Here is a 17,508-nt window from a genome sequence, read left to right on the forward strand (position 1 = left end):
CTGTTTCAGGGGGGGTCGATTTTGTGTTGTTTTAGGAGATCAAGTAATGAAGTAATCGCCTTTGGCAACTAGAGCTTTCTCTTGCTCGGTTTGTTTGCGATTCCTGTCATCTCCAGATGTAATTGAGCGGTCTGCTGTGCAGCATTTCCCAGATCGGAGTACAAAACAACATGCAACAGTAGAAGTGCTGAACGCGTCGGACAGCACAAGAATATTGCCTCAATGTTCCGGCCATGTATTGATGACGGAAGGCAAGATTGTGGACAATGCTGCAGGACGGAGAGCAAGAATTCGAGCGGTCTCAATAACTAAACAGGGAGATCTGCATGCGCAATGGATGAACAAGCCCGTGCATGCATGTAGTGGCGGCAGATCATCTGGTCAGCTGATCAAGAGCACTCTTATCCTTCCCTTGCCGTTCCTGCGGTGCGGCCGCAGCACCGGCCGCCGGCCTCCGGGTGGATGAGGAGCTTGAACCTGCCGTCCTCCTTGCAGGGCTGCAGCAGCTCCTGCGACGGCAGAAGCATCTCCCGCAGCACGAGGCGGCCGCCCTCCCGGTGCGCCCGGAGGCTCAGCCACGGCCGCCCGCCCTTCCGCTCCTCGTCCGCCGCAGCATGACCACGTCCTGGTGGTGGTGGTCGTCGCTGCTGCTGCTGCTGGCGTTGTCGAGGTTCTGGCGCTGCTGCTGCCTCCTGGACGGCGGCAGGGCCCGGGCGCCGCGATCGTCCGCTCCGGCGACGTCCGCCATGGCGGTGGCGTCGTCGGAGCCGAAGCTCTCGGCCCCGAGCGCCTCGGTGAGGAGGTCGAGGGGCGGTGGAGGGGGAGCAGTGGGGCGGGGAGCGGGCGGAGGCGTGGCGCGGCGGGGGGTAAGTAGCGGCGCTGGTGGAGCGGTGGGGGCGCCATGGGCACGGACGGACGGGCGCGCGTCGCGGTCGCGCGCGGGGTGTACGTGGTGGGTGCACGCGCGGCAGCGGGCGGCCCATATATATCTGTGAGACAGTGAGAGTGTGATGCGGGCGACGACGTACGAGAGCGTCCGTGAGAGAGCAGAGGATCGCGGATGAAAAGATGAAACTCTCTAACCAAAATAATAGAATCGAAAATAGGGAAGTTAAAAACGGTACAAATTTGAAAATATCGGGATATTGAAAATGAACCAATTCAAATAAAAATATACTTAGTATATGTTATGAACCGATAATTCAAACTGAAAATATCAACCTATAGAACCATAATTTTAAGTATCAACACGATACATAATTAATTTGCATCAATAAAAATAATTCATATTATATATAAATAGATCACGTAATGATATAAATATTAACTAAAAAACAATAATATGTTGTAATTCAAGTACTCGATATATAATATAGTCACACAAAAATTAAAGTTAGAGACAGCACAGACGTATGAGCTTTAACGACATCGATAGGTCAACAGCCGACTGAGACTGTGCCACTCGGTCTAGGTGAACTTTAGGATCTAATTGAACTTTGAGCTATCCGGCTAGACTTGACCTATGGGTTACATTGTGATGTGTGAAATTTAATCTTAATTGAAAAAATAGGAATTAGGATACCGATAATATGTGAGAAAAAAGTAAAATAGTTTTCGTCCTGTTTTCATGTAAATCCAAAAATCCAAAAATGGTTTAAAAATATAGAAAACGGATCAATACGGAACTAGATTTGATCCTAGGGCGAGGTGCGCTCGGTCGCGGCACCTGGACTCCCTCGCCGTGCTGCATGCATGAGCTGCGTTGCGCGCAGCCGCGCACCGATCTCTCTTATGGGCGCGAAGCGCGAAATCGAGTGAGTGGCGCGGTGCTCTGATCGATCTGCAGCAGTTCACTTCACGGGCCGTCCTCGATTGGCTGCAGCAAAACCAGGTCGCGCGGACCGATGTCTTCCATGATGTTGTAATTTTGTGCTAATACCGCATTGGATTGGGATCCCTACAGTTACAGAGTCCCAGTGCGCGCCTTACCACGGGAAAAAGCTGTTCGCTTCGCGTGGTTGTAAACTCGCGGTTGCAGTTTCACTGACAGCGTCAGCATTCTCAAATGATAAAAAAATGGAAAAGAGAGAGAAGGAAAACACGGATCGGGCCCAGCCCAAACATATGAGTCCATAGCACATGCCCAAAGTACGTCGAAGAGAAATGGGCCTAATTATCCATTCCAGACCTCTGCCGTCACAACGGAAACCCCACCGCTCGTGAGCTTGGTGGTGCTACGTGGGCCGCCGAGTCTTCTGCGAGCCCAAAACTCCAGCAGCTTGATGACACTACCTACCTCTGTTCATAAACAGGTTCTACTATCGAATCGAGCCAACTGGAGATTCGACACTGACGAAATCGTGACCTAACGGCTACATGATTCTTCAGTGCGCGAGGCATTTCCGTAGGCTTCCCTTGGCCGGTGATCGCCTACCGTGCATGCCAAGTGTTGCCAGAGGAAAAAAGCTGAGAGAATGCAACGATTGATCGAGAACGTGCGTAGTGGGAGGTAGAGCTCGAAAAGGACGACTAGAACCGAAGCTGAGAGCACGCACGAGGAAAGGACGACGAAAAACTGGTCCAGTTCACGGTGTGCTTCGATTCTTCGAAAGATTCCCGTCCTTCGTTGACACTGCCTTTTCCTTTTCGAGGATACACTGATAGCGCTTTTAGCAGCCTGCTTTAGCCGCCTAATCATTTCGGCTAGGTTCAAGTGGTTTACTGACTTGGCATACAAATGGCCAAGTAACGCAGCCGATTCCGAAGCTAACCAAACGAAAAGAAAAAGGGAGGGTGTAGAATGTTCACTTGTTCATCCACCAGCACCATTATTGGGCTAGCCATCCTTCAAATTTCTTGATGGTTAAAAGGTGTGCGCACGATTCTGCCGTACGAAATCTAGTTAGTTACACCGTCTAAAAAAAGAAATGTAGTTCATGAACCTTTGCCTACTTCAGTAAAGATATTGCTATTGTTGCAGATAAAAGGAAAAGACGAATGGTGCTTCTGAATGGCCATCGCAACATGAAAATGGGGATTTAGACATGCTAATCAATCTGTTCGTCACTGAAACAAGAGACAGTCTACATAAGTAAGTACGTCACTAATAGTTAACTATCTCAAAGCACACTGAGGACAATGCCACTGAAACGAGATTATCGAGTCACCACCATTTTTCTGTCGATGCATCGCTTGGCCTGCCAGGATCCTTATCTGCCTATCAACGCTTCATGCTGTAAGCGCACCATGGATCTGGTTTGGAAAAAGGCTAAGGAAGATAGGACTCTGGGCGACTCCCTCCCGATGCCACCTAGCACCCCCCACCGCCGCACCCCGCTGGGCCACCGCCGCCACCGGTGTCCTACCCCGATGACGGCGCCCCCTCCTCTCTTTTTTCCCTTTCTTTCTCCTCTCAACTCTTCCTTTCTCCTTCCCCGCTGGTTGGGTCTTGACGTGCCGTGTTGATCTCGCCGGTCTCCGCATCAGACTGACCGGATCGGGTCTCCTGCTAGTCGGTTCTGTATCCTTGCAGCCTGCTCGCCGCGGATCCGTGGTGGTCGGTGTGTGGGTGACCGCGTTGTGCTTCCACCTTGTTTTGGGCCGATTCTACTACGGTGGCGGCATGCTTGCCTCGTGTGGCACCTGGGGTTTCCTTAGTCACTTGCCCTTGGCAGCTCCACTGGCGGAGGTGGCAGCACGTGGTGGCTTCGTGGGTCTGGAGCGGCTGCGGCAACTGCTCGCGGCTGTTCTGCCAGCTCACGGTCCTATTCCCTGTCATGTGGGCTTACCACGCTCTGTCGCCGCGTCATGTGGGCTTACCACGCTCTGTCGCCGCGTGGTCTCCGTTGACGGCTCTATTGCGCTTGTGCTCTTCAGCTTTGATGGCTCGACCGTGGTGGCCAGCGTTGACTTCATCGTGGGTTCAGCCACCCACTCGCCAGTGTTCCCTGCCCATCCAACGAAGGTTGTCGTTGATCTACAATGGCTGTCTGGATCTGTCCAGGGGCAGCCTTATGCCACTGTCTGGTGGTCGCCGGGGGCTGCCTCTGGTGGTTGGTGGGCCGGCCGATCTTGGGTGGCCTTGGGGCTATTCTTTAGCCCGACTGCAGCTCCTCTCTGGTGCCTTGCGGGGCTGCGGTGGTCGGTCCTCCCCGTATTGCGGTGCTCGCCCCTGGCCTCCCAGTGTTGTTGGTCTCCTCCTTTTGTTGGGTCTGCTCCCTTCCCCAGATTCGACCCATGGGGAGCTCAACGGAATGGGGTGGCTTGGGGCGGTGTTTCTGTGTGGTGGTGGTGGTCGCTATCTTATCTGGTGGGGTGTGGGGGTTTCGAGCGAAATTCCTGCTCGGATTCCCTCCGACGCGGACAACGGTGACACCTCTGGGCACCCATCACCTCCTTGGAGGCGTTGTTGAGATAAATCTCTTTCCTCTCTGGCTTGTGGACTCTGTGGGCAGCTGTCCTAGTGGCTCCCTGTGCAGCTGCTGGCTCTTGGCATTTACGTTGCTCCTCCCCTTGCGTGACCTCCTCTTCTTCTGCAGGTTGGGCCCATGGGGAGCTTCATGACACTTGGATGGTTGTGGGGCGACGCGGTTGTGAGTGGCGGCGGTGCTGCTGCTTGGGTCTTAGCCCTTGCGCGGGCTGGCCATGCGCGAGGGGCGAGGTGCCGCTGGTGAAAGTTTTGCCTGTCTTTTGGCCGGTTTTGATGACGGCGACGCCCTTTGGTACCATTCTCCTCCTTGTAGGCGTTGCCAGTGTGTCTCCCCACTCCCCTCCTCTGGACCTTATGGATGAAAACCTAGTTCATGCAACCGGACGGGTGACGACGGCGTCTCATCTTCACGTCCTCCTAGGAGGCGTCGCTCTGGAGGTACTGTTCTCGCGCTATGGTGGTCAGCGGCTTGGTTGGGTTCGGTTCGAACCGTCAGCTTCTTCTTTAGGTCTACCCCTATGTCATCGTTTCATGACGGCTTTTCATTCTGGTTTGGTGCTTCTCGACAGCGTTTTGTTCCAATACATGCTCCTCCGAAGCGATGCGCTACCGTCTTGTGGGTCTAACAGGTGCGACGTGGGAGCTGGGCTCTGCCGTCTGAGTTGTGTTGTGGCGTCATGGGAGCAGGACTCCGTCGGCCGAGTCACTACACCAAAGCACTTCATCAGTGTCGGTTCACAATCGACATCAGTGACGAGTTTTGAACCGATACTGATTACTTGGCACTGATAATCACTAACTATCAGTAATGGGTATGGAACCGGCACTGAAAATCACTATCAGTGCCGGTTGGAGCTACTAATCGATACTGATAGTCGATCTCGATTCAACATTTTTCAGGCCGAAAAAAGTTTCAATTTTTTTTTCGACCAAAGGCTGCCCACTCGACCACGCCCAATATTCGCAAAGTCACATGATATTTGCTCGTATGCGGCAACAAAGACTTAAACTCAAGACCTCACAGCCTGTGCGTACGCATGACCCCTCTAACCATCTCAGCTATCGTCCGTTCGTGAGTATAATAGCAAAATAAATACTTTTAACATCTTCTGACCGAATGTTTGAGTAGATATTTGGATATCTAAATGATCTCAAATAAAAAAGTGATCAACTATAAAGTTATAGATCTCATCGAGAGCTACAATTTTTATATAAAGTTTTTCCACATCTGACTTCGTGTGAAAAAGTTATGAATTTTTTAATGTGAGCTATCATCGATCACTGCTGTAACTTTATTATAATTATTTGGGTATTTAAATGACCTCAAATTAAAAAATTTCAACTACAAAGTTGTAGATCTTATTGAGCTCTATAATTTTCATATAAAGTTTTTACTCATCCGACTTCATGTGAAAAAATTATGAATTTTTTAAAATAAGCTGTGACAGTAATAATTATCAGTAGCGATTCGTGGCTAGAACCGGCACTGATATATCATATCAGTTCCAGTTCGTGTTTACTATCAGTGTCGGTTCTAACTAAGAACCAACACTTATAGTGACTATCGTGCCGTTTCTTATCTCTTCGGTTGTTATTCGCGTGCGGGAGTTTAAGAACCGGCACTGATACGTCTTCAGTGTAGATTACTGTCGAACCGATACTGATAGGGCGTTATATATGTGGTGTTCTGTAATAGTGAGTTGTGACGGCGTGGGAGCTGGACTTCGCAAGCCGAGTTGTGTGTGAGATAATCATTTGGTCGTTTAGCGTGCGATTTGAATTGGGTTAGCGTTATCTGTTGTTTGATTATGGTTTTGGAGTGGGCGTTATTATGTTTTGAGGCCGTATTATCGTCTTGGATTATAAGATTTTTGACCCGGTTATCCTTATAAACTTAGATCAATTCTGTCTTTTAAAAAACACTTCATGCTGTTTGTTTCCAGCAGAAGGCAAGATTATTTTCCCTTCAATACAAAATATGATTGATTGCTGCAGTATGCTCATCAGATCTGTTTGGGATAGCAATTGAACATGTCAACAGAGACACCCAGACTTCTGAATTTCCGATTGGAGAATGCCACAAGAAAGAACAAGAGTAGTACTAATATACAATGAAGTCATCCCCACAGTAACAATGCTTGACGTATTATTCGTATTATTATTGGCATATAATTCAGCTTGCAGTCCTAAAAAAAGATCAGCTTGCTAGCAGTAGCAGGCACTGCTTCTATCCATAATTGGAAGATATGAAGGGCACCTCTTCTGTCTTAAACGTTGGTTTATTTCCATTTTCAGAAAACCTTGTCCATCTAGATAATTGCTGTAACAGTTAAATCGAATCATATGCCAAAGAGATACCAGATCAGTCAAATGAAACACGTGGCTAGGATAATATTTTCTGTGGCTTTCAATGTGTCATCGAGGGAACATGATATAATATCTACAAAATTATATTGTGTTGAAATGATTTATAATTAAGTGGCAAAATAATCCCATGAGATAAGGTTTCATGCATTTTAAGACACACAATGTGACACATAACATTACTAACGATAAAATTTATAGATGAGTAAATAAAATTCATGTGTGATAAAAACGAGGGAGATAATAAAATGTCAAGTGACACACAATGAATAGGCATGCGCCTCACATGCGTAGGACCATGTACCATAAGATTATTTTGTTTTTTAAGGCCACTCTTACTGCCTTATTTCTTAAGTAAAAACTAATATAAGAGAGAATAATAAACTGTTGTTAAGATATAAGCTTTTAATTCATATATGTATATTCCTAGTTTATTGAGGTCTCATAAGGCAATTAATTGTCTTACAGGGCAATGTATTCCGTCTAAGATTGCTTGAAACGCTAGTTTTTTTCCGTAACAAATAAGCTTATTCTTACATCTTTAAATTGCTTGTCATATCTGTTTTTTTCGCCTAGCTAAACAACTAATTATTCCTAAGAAATTTGCCGTGCACTGGGAGAGGCCTAAGTAGCTCATTAAGTGTGGGCTCCATCGTCTTCACCACATAAAATTGGCAGGTTTTATGCCTAAGGAGTAAGGACTAACTAGAAGTAAAATGAAAACAAATCAGGCTATTTTGTGGTTGTTGTGCGCCACAATGAAATCTAGTTAATTAGATAAATCTTTACAAAACTTAGCAAGAATTTACGCTGATATCACTAATCTTAAGATGAACAACACGCACTCCGAGATGTGTCCTGTTTGATGGTTGTATTATGCATAATGTATGGATGTGGTACTTTGCCTAGTAGTGCTGCCTAGTAGTGCCCTGACCCTAGGAGTTATCTCATAAGAGCCAGGATATGGGTCGTACTTCTATGCTAGGGTGAGGAACGAAGTACCACATAAAGCCTTAGGGACCCACTATTTTATTTATGTATAGTATAGTTTATATTAAATCTAGACGATTGTTCTTGTACGTGTGGGATAAAAATTACACGTGTTTGTAGTATAACTTAAGTTTTGAAACTACCAATAAAAAGGTACCAAATGCATACGATTAAGCTAAAACCGTATTAACATGTAAATTTATACTTTAACAGTAATTGTATTGTTTGAAATGAAAAGACAACACTCCTGGTAACCAGTATGTGGTCCAAACAAAAGTGGCTCTTGGATGACAGGTTTTTACCCCCAATGCGCCCATAGAATTCAAGAGGGGTAAATCAGCGGCCACGTTCCCCACGTTTGCGTCTGCCAGACTCAGGCAAGTGTCAAAATCAACTGCTAAATTACCGTACCAGCACAAGAGAAAACACGTCAGCTCTTTCACCGCGGATATCAAGCACAAAACCAGATTTCACAACGTCAGAAAGCTGTCTGGTAGATAACTCCTCACACACTGAAAAATCTTAGATTTCTGGTATTTCCTTGTCAGATATGATCCCCTCCAATGAGAGCTGATTCTGATCTCCACGGGGGAAAGAGAAAGCATGGCCCAAGCTTGAACTTCGAGTGCTTAAAAAAAATAGCACATGGCCACATGTCTTGCACGCACAGCGCTGCGGCCTTCGGCTGCGCGCTATAAATACCGCCCCCCTCTCCTCTGCTATTGGCATCCTTCTCTACTAGTTCTTGCTACCTCTGTTGCTCCGTGCCCAAGTGAGAGCAATGAGAGCCCTTGGGAGGGTTACTTGTGCATGGCTGCTGCTGCTGCAGCTAGCCGGAGCGTCGCATGTGGTCTACCAGGACATCGAGACGGAGGCGGAGGCGGCGACGACGGCCGTGCCACCTTCCATTATCGACCCCCTCCTGAGGAGTGGGTATCACTTCCAGCCCCCCAAGAACTGGATCAATGGTAATGTAAACCTACCGACTTGCTGTCTTGGTCGAGGTAGAACGTGCAAGTTTTGAATTTTGTCGGCTAGCTGTATGACGCTCTACTGGCTAAAGCCTAAAGGAGACAATAGCCAGTAGCGTTGTGTTCTTCTGTTGCTGAGACACAATCAGATAGGTGGTCATGCAGACTAACCAGACAGTTTCGAGAGTGATGTGTTGAACATCACCTGAAACAAGAGGCTAAGATTATTCAGGAGTTTGACTTATCACTTGTAGAATTAGCTATACGTGAGAAACTGGGAATATTGATATGATAGCTAGGCAGCTCAGACATGCTTGTTACAACAGAAATCACGAGCTGTACACTTAACAGGTTAACCAATCAACTCAACGCTGTGCCCATGCTTGTTTTAGAATTAAAAGGTAAAATTTTGTTCATGTTAGCAGTAAAGTCTGCCAGTGTTATTTACCATGCTCTGGCAGCAGCCAAGAGTTAACTGAAGAAGTTTCAGAGCTCTTTCTCTTGAAACTCAAAACTTGCAGTGGAAAGGAGCTGTACCATTTAGCTGTTAGTGAATTAACAAGTCGCTTTTAAGTAGGTCACTCTGTTTTTCTTTTTGCGAACTTAAACAATGATTCTCGCCAAGGTTTGGCTCTAACTCCATTTTCTAATCTTTTCGGTGGGATGCTCTGCGCTCTGATTGCATCGGCGGCGAAACTTCGCAACGCCAGATCCCAACGGTACGTCTTTTTCCCGCACTTTTAACCTGTCACGCGTCTGCTAGATTCTTATGTAAACCATGCAACTTGCACATTCATTGGCAGAGAATAGTGACGCCTTTTGTGGCAGGATTACAACACATTTAGCATTCAAATGGGAAACACTCGGACTCCACATGTACGTAGGCATGCTTGTCGACCATGGGTTGGCTGTTACGATGTCCAATAGATCAACAAAAAAAAAAGTTTTCTTGATCCCAAAAACAACACCAATCATAACGTGTCATAGCTCCATAAGTACCATATCCATCGGTGTTCTGATCTTAACTGGAAATGAATTACGCATGTTTTAAATGAGTCTTTGATTTTTTTTGGATTTGATGAAACTGCAGCTCCGTTGTACTACAAGGGGTGGTACCATCTCTTCTACCAGTACAACCCCAAGGGCGCCGTGTGGGGCAACATCGTGTGGGCGCATTCGGTGTCCCGGGACCTCATCAACTGGGTGGCGCTGGACCCCGCGATCGAGCCCAGCATCGCGTCCGACAAGTACGGTTGCTGGTCGGGCTCGGCGACGACGCTGCCCGACGGCACTCCAGCGATAATGTACACGGGCGTCAACCGCCCGGACGTCAACTACCAGGTCCAGAACGTGGCCTACCCGAGGAACAAGTCCGACCCTCTGCTCCGGGAGTGGACCAAGCCGGCGCACAACCCGATCATCGTGCCCGAGGGCGGCATCAACGCGACGCAGTTCCGGGACCCGACCACCGCGTGGCGCGCCGACGGCCACTGGCGGCTGCTCGTCGGCAGCTTGGCCAGGGGCGCCCAGGGTGCGGCGTACGTGTACCGGAGCCGCGACTTCAAGCGGTGGACGCGGGTGCGGCGGCCGCTGCACTCGGCGCCCACAGGCATGTGGGAGTGCCCGGACTTCTACCCGGTGACGGCGGACGGCCGGCGGACCGGGCTCGACACGTCCGTGTCTGGCCCGCGGGTGAAGTACGTGCTCAAGAACAGCCTCGACCTGCGCCGGTACGACTACTACACCGTCGGCACATACGACCGGAAGGCCGAGCGGTACGTGCCGGACGACCCCGCCGGCGACGAGCGCCACCTGCGGTATGACTACGGCAACTTCTACGCGTCCAAGACGTTCTACGACCCGGCGAAGCGGCGCCGGATCCTCTGGGGCTGGGCCAACGAGTCCGACACCTCCTCCGACGATGTCGCCAAGGGATGGGCTGGGATTCAGGTACATCTACCGATCTACGTACGTGCATGCATGCATGCATGCCTAGCTGTCCATCCATCACGCATGTTGTCTTCTTCATTGCTCGTGGTTCCTAAGTCAAATCACAAAATTTCGACGACGTGTTCGTATCCATGTTCTTGATCAACTTTGTGCGTGTGTCACGTGAACGATGCTAGGCGATTCCAAGGACGGTCTGGCTCGACCCCAGCGGGAAGCAGCTGCTGCAGTGGCCGATCGAGGAGCTCGAGGCCCTCCGAGCCAAGTCGGTCACTCTCAAGAACAGGGCAATCAGGCCAGGACAACACGTTGAGGTGACTGGGCTACAAACGGCACAGGTTTGTCGTTCTTAACACTTTCAATTCCTTTTCACTTTCACCTGCGCATTTTCTAATGACCGAAAAGGAATAGCACTACTTCCATAAAATACCAGCCTTCAAATTAAAATCGCTCTCCTGAGCTGCAAATTTAAACCGCAGCACGTTATCGTGGGCTACTGGCTCACTATCTTATCCGCCAGTGCTCTGCACACAACAAGTTGATCGTGCCCAGCGTGCAGCAGCGCCCACTAGCCCTCCGTCGTTTGTGCCTTCTACGTCGCCCCCACCGATTTTCACCGCACCTTTTGCCCTTGCCCGCCGTCACCCGCAGGCACTATCGCCTACGTTCCAAGCTTCTTTTTCTCCCGGGTGCGTGGTGATGGCTGATGGGCTGGGAACCAACCAGTTATCAACTAACCTCCGCGTGCGCTTGGGCATGCATGCAGGCTGACGTCGAGGTGAGCTTCGAGGTGTCGAGCCTGGCGGGGGCCGAGCCGCTGGACCCGGCGCTCGCCAACGACGCGCAGCGGCTGTGCGGCGCCAAGGGCGCGGGAGTGGAGGGCGGCGTGGGGCCGTTCGGCCTGTGGGTGCTGGCCTCCGCCAACCGGGAGGAGAGGACCGCGGTGTTCTTCAGGGTGTTCAGGAACGCAGGCAGTAAGAAGCCCGTCGTGCTCATGTGCACCGACCCCACCAAGTTAGTGCCCATATCCGGCTTTTATCTCACATTCTCACCCACTAGCACTTTGTTTAAGAGTTTCATGGACGATTACATGTCAAATAGCATGTGGTCAGCCACGAATTTTTCATGTACGGCCCGGGACTGCACTGACTTGGGTTTCTTTTTGTTTCTCGGACAGGTCATCTCTCAACCCAAGCTTGTACCAGCCGACTTTTGCAGGTTTTGTTGATACAGACATATCGAACGGCAAGATATCGCTGAGAAGCTTGGTATGTATATATGCATGCTAGTACAACTCAACAAGTTTTCGTGCATGTAACAAGCTTGGCGATTCTTTTTTTTTCTTAGTTGTTTGCACGTTAATTAATTTCTTTGCAGATTGACCGGTCGGTTGTTGAGAGCTTTGGAGCCGGGGGCAGAACCTGCATCCTCTCGAGGGTCTACCCGTCGCTCGCCATCGGCAAGAACGCTCGCCTCTACGTGTTCAACAACGGGAAGGCGGACGTCAAGGTGTCGCGTCTGACGGCGTGGGAGATGAAGAAGCCACTGATGAATGGGGCCTGAAAATCTTAGATAAATCGCTAGTGAATGGCGCCTGAAAATAAAAATCTTAGAGATCAGCTGCTTCCATTGTGTCTGGTTCACACTTGGCGCCTTTGTTTATTTCAGATGTTCCATGTTTCTATTGTAGAGTTGATTGTCAGTGCTCAATCGTGCTCCTTTATGCTACAATGGTTACGGTTGCACCACTTTGTATGAGCATGGTCGTACGAAGGTGCCAATTCTTATGCCACTACGAATAATGAATATTCATACATGTTCTGGGTCCGCATTGGTGATAAACTGATACTAATATACATTGACCTCTCAGTACCTGTTGTTGATTAGTGAGGGCTGCTATCTCATGTATGTGCCTTCTCAACCAAAGAAAAAAAGAAGAAGTGCCAATTGTTTCATGCTAGTGACCATTGTGAGGTTATCACTTTCCTCGTCGAGATCGAGTAATCCTCCTTTGTCAAACTTTCTTATCTCGAGAATAAATATTGTTAATTGTCCTATCTCTCCGAGCCAAGGCCGGTAGCTCTTTTCAAATATTTTTTTTTTCGAACAGGAAAAATGCTAAACATGTCAATTTTGTAGAAGAATTGTCGCAAATGGGTCAAAATTACAACTCGCGTTAGGCCAAAGCCTATAGTTAGCCCGCATGGTTAGTATAGTTGGTTGTCTCTTATTCATTAGGGATGAAGGCTATATTTGGTTTAGTTTATGCTGGTTTTTCTACTCAGAAGTAGAAAGTTGAACCAAACAATCTATTTTTCAAATAGCTTCTAAGAAATAAAATATGTTATTATTATTAGAAGCCAGAAACTAGTTTGGAAGAGCTTTTATAGTTTTTGATGGATGATGTTCTAAGGAGTGTTACATATATTATATATTTCATCCGCATCAAAAGTCAATTCAAAAGTAGTTTTTTTCTATAAGCAGCTTTTAAAAAATCTCAGCCAACCAAACAGACTCTAAATCCCATGTTTGCTCCTTTTATGTCTCACAAGAAGAAATTTATTTCAGTAGTAGGCGATGTATCTTTTGATATCGAGGCGCATGTGGTGACTTCGTTAATCTCCAAACTTCGTATTGTATGAGTGTGTGCATGTGGTAGTATGAATGTGTGTATGCGTCTACAAGTTATATTGATATTTAAAAAAAATGCTATTGTACATAGTAAGTTGTGATTACTAGTAAATTTTGCGTTGGAATTAAGAAACCATGGAGAAGGGGATAAGCAACTGATAATATTGTTAAAATCAAGGCAAGATTATGTACATTGCAGCGACGTTAAGGCTATGTTTGGTTGGGTTAAAGTTAATATTTTTAAAAGCTATTTTTAAAAGTTGTTGTTGAAAAGCTATTTTTAAATTGATTTTTGATGTGAATAAAATATATAATATATGTAATACCTATCAGAACATCATCCATCAAAAACTACGAAATCTCCTCCAAATAAGCTTATGACTTCTTAGTAATAATTATAACTTTTCTTCTCCGAAGCCATTTATAGAAATAAACTGTTTGGGTTAATTTTTTCTTCTATGCAGTAAAAGACAACAGAAGTTGAATCAAATAGACCTAAATTACAAGAAAAACGCACTTGTACAGTGCGCTATACGCTTGGCAACATCCGTTGGTCCCGGTTAGTAACACTGGATCAAGAAAATAAAAGAAAAGACATAAGATTACGAATTGTGTTCCATTATCCAGTTGATGAGTTCCTTTAGTATTGTGGACTTGCATGTCATCCACTACATCATATATTAGTACTGCTGGTATATCTCTTCCCAACTTTATGGCTTTGTTCCACCTCCCATGAACAAAAAAATGTTTCGTTACTTCTAAAGGTTGCGTATACAATAAAGTGACGCCAACTGTCTACAAGAAATGCCTACTAAAATTTTCATCGGGGAGGAAAAAGAAACAGGATAGACAAAGAGATCGTCTGTTATATTTAACAAGCACGACAGAAAAGGCTGCTACAGACAATATTCTTAACATTGAATGATATTATCTATTATTTGTGACCGTAACTATTCATTTGTCAGCTAAATATAATTAGATGTTATAAAGATTACTTAGGGCACCTCCAACATTGAAGATAGTTGCTAGCCACACCTAAAAGGTAACACTACAGATCATCTCTCCAACAGTCCATGCTCGCATTGCAATGGGCGCTGTGGTCACTGGAGAAGGGCGAGGAGGAGATTATAGAGGCGGCGTTCATGCATATTGACGCTACTGATGAGTCACTAGCACTTATCTTTTTGGCCTTCTTTTTCTTCCACGTCCGCGAGAATCCGACATATAGCTAGCTGATGCGCTACTATTGGAGAAGCCCCTACTAACAACTCATTGCATGATTTATCTAGTATACTTTGTATAGTGATATGGATAACTACTATATACAGTAGACGTGCATAGCACTCTATATGCCCTAAAGATGTGCATGCAGCATGCAATTCAACTGACCAAATACAGTTGCACCTTTGGAAGCGCTATTGCAAAACCTAGGCAATAAGAACAAAAACAAAAATTGAAAAGGAATGCACATGAAAATAGGAAAATATTCTGAGTAATAACCTTTTTCTAAGATGAAGTAACACTGCTGTAATTAAACATGCATGATCATTATCATATGTAATTATACCTATTTGTTTGTCGAAATGTGTTTCAAATACTTTATAGATGGTTTAGAGTACTTTGGAGAAGCCTCAAATACTTTAAAAAGGTGAAGAGTGAAGATAATGGGACACTTAGAAAATTCAGCAAAAACCATCCTCACGATCTGATCGGGCTTACTCGCGGTTCGACCACCAGGTGTGCAGCCACGTAGGCTAGCCGCGTGGACTTACCATGGTCTGATCGGGAGCATTGGCGGTCTGACCGCCAGAGTGCGGAGACTCGACTTGAGTGAATTGATCACTCTCTCTTGCTCGCTCTCTCACACACACACACTCTCACTCACTCTCTTCCCCATTCCATCTTAGAGAGAGAAGGAGAGCTCCACCTCGATGTCCACGACGACCAGAGATCAACGGTGCAAATCTCCCCTAGCTTCCGAAGGACTTCTCGAGCTCCTCCCCTCTTCTCCCTCGCCGGAGATATGTTCATCCAACCTCAAGCCCGCATACCACCCCGGAGCCTGATCTCTAAACCGGAGCTTCTTAATAGTGGATTGATCCACTAGGAAGCTGTTGTACACTAAGGTGAGGCATCTTCTACCGTTTCACCCATTGTTTTTAAGCTCGATTCGACCCTCGTGTCGTTTAGACCCAAGTTCAACCTAGCCTAGATATAATCCATAGGGTGTTTTGAGTTTAGCTCGATGAATGTTGTCCAAATCATTTTAGAAGCACTCTACTAGTCCCATAGAGCAGTTTGTTACCATTCGTCGTTGAAGGTTTTGCCGGAGTCCTCGTGGGCGACCCCGCAAAGGCGCTGCTGGCAAAGTCTGACGGTCTGATCGCCGATAGGGCCGGTCTAATCGCTAGTTAGGGCCAGAGAATCCGAGTTGAAAACCCTATACAGGGGTCAGACTGCCACTAGGGCCAGTCTGACCATAGGCAGCAGTCTGACCGCAAGCACAACATCGGTCTGACCGCCAGAGGCCAAAACCTTTTGCACGCCAACGATCTGACCGCCAGTTCAATGCCGGTCCAACTGCCAGCTTCTGAAAGGTAGATGGACTTATGTTAGCTTATCCGGGGTTTTGAATTATGAAACCCTAATCTTTCAGTGATCTTTTGCAAATATTTTCGAACCTCGGCGCTCTACTATTACTTGAGCACACATCTTATGCATACTTTGTTGTTGTTATTTAGTTATGCATTACATCCGTGATTCTTTTAGAGCATGTTGAGCCACCGATCCAAGTGAGTGAAGGCGACGCCAACCTCCCGGAGTTTTGCGAGTGTTGTGCGGGAAGTATCAGGAAAATCCCATAGCAACAAGGCAAGCATCTAAGCATATTGCAACATTTGATTGAATTGTGGAGTCTAAATTGATATGTTATGCTTTATGTAAGTTTGCATGTATAGTGAGTCGTTGCCAGGCGTCTATGGGTAGAACCTATGTTGATGCATTACCTCTACCTTGAGTTATTGATTATCTATATTCTTGTAGCCTTGATAACATTATCGATGTCTAACTTAAGAGTCGTTCGAAATGCTTAGCAATACATAGGTCCTCGGTAGAAGTCGAGCAATAGTTTATCCGTTGTTTGTGAGCTTAGGGCTTACTTGTTGTTCACAAATATTGATTATTATATTGATGGTTAGATGAGTGGTGAGATTGAGGTGAGATTTGAGCGGTGCTAGGGGTATCTTCTGCCCCAAAGGAGTTCCTCGAGGTAGCTCGGGAGATGAGCCAGGGCACCATAGACCGCTTGCATCATTTAAGTATTGTCTGTCAGTGCAGTTGGCTCCAACACTTTTCATACTAACCATATGCTGATCTAATGGTAAGGTAAGCCGAATATCATACGTCATACTGACACTTGCTTTGCGGCCCTATGACGCGTAAGAGAAAAAGAAAAGGAGAAGCAAGGTGGCAAGGATCCAGAGGTGTCCGGGACACGCTCGTGGTAACACCAGTGTCATAGGAGCATCGCAATTGGGTGGTTCCGGGTATGAGAAAGGTTGACACGGGTACCTCATTGGAGGGTCTGTGTGGTCACTCAAGCCGTATGGTCCTCGTGTCATATGGGTAAAGTTGTACCCCCTACAGGATTTAAAAATAATTTGAATTACCATGCTCTCAGTCATGAGCATGCTCCTGTCCATTTGCATCGGTCGTAGAGTCACGAATGTGGGATGGTTGGTATGGTTTTGTTGGGAATGGTTGTCAATGGTCGTTGATTACATGATATGGTTCCATTTATATTTTTGTTCATGTGGTTTATATGTTTAGAAAGGTTTATTTGGTTAAGTATAAATGCTTACACATATGTTTCTATGTGGCTTACATATATGAATTTACTTAACCTTCAGGTCTTCTCCTTGCTAATGGTTTAATGCATAATCCTTAGAGTCGGCTTATCTATATGTAGCATATATGGATTAAGTATTACGAGTACTTTTGTACTCACGCTGCTCTTTTAGGTATTTCTGGTGAGGAGGAGCTCGTTTTTTGCTATTTTATGCCCGCCGATGTTGGTGGCGGGCCTGAGTAAGCAACTGCTCTTGAGTGACGAAGTTTTTAGGGTGGAGTCTAAGGGCATGTGGCCCAACTCTTCTTTTGTCGTCTATAGTTTTATTT

The 17,508-nt window shown here is 46.6% G+C and overlaps 1 protein-coding gene across 1 annotated transcript; it reads left to right on the forward strand.

Annotated features, from left to right (window-relative positions):
- Positions 1-8,493: 8,493 nt before the first annotated feature.
- Positions 8,494-12,411, forward strand: LOC133924175 (beta-fructofuranosidase, insoluble isoenzyme 2-like). The gene is made up of 7 exons (XM_062369597.1): positions 8,494-8,751; positions 9,465-9,473; positions 9,845-10,704; positions 10,881-11,039; positions 11,468-11,715; positions 11,879-11,969; positions 12,079-12,411. Exons 1-7 carry the CDS (start codon positions 8,565-8,567, stop codon positions 12,262-12,264), a joined length of 1,740 nt encoding a protein of 579 aa, XP_062225581.1. The 5' UTR covers positions 8,494-8,564; the 3' UTR covers positions 12,265-12,411.
- The last annotated feature ends 5,097 nt before the right edge of the window (positions 12,412-17,508 follow it).

The sequence above is a fragment of the Phragmites australis genome, chromosome 7 (genome assembly GCF_958298935.1).
Source record: "Phragmites australis chromosome 7, lpPhrAust1.1, whole genome shotgun sequence".
Taxonomy (NCBI): Eukaryota; Viridiplantae; Streptophyta; class Magnoliopsida; order Poales; family Poaceae; genus Phragmites; species Phragmites australis.

Coding starts and splice junctions, on each gene's coding strand:
- LOC133924175 (XM_062369597.1), top strand. CDS start 8,565: ATGAGAGCCCTTGGGAGGGTTACTTGTGCATGGCTGCTGCTGCTGCAG. Junction 10,705..10,880: donor AGGGATGGGCTGGGATTCAG/GTACATCTACCG, acceptor GAACGATGCTAG/GCGATTCCAAGGACGGTCTG. Junction 11,716..11,878: donor ATGTGCACCGACCCCACCAA/GTTAGTGCCCAT, acceptor TTTCTCGGACAG/GTCATCTCTCAACCCAAGCT.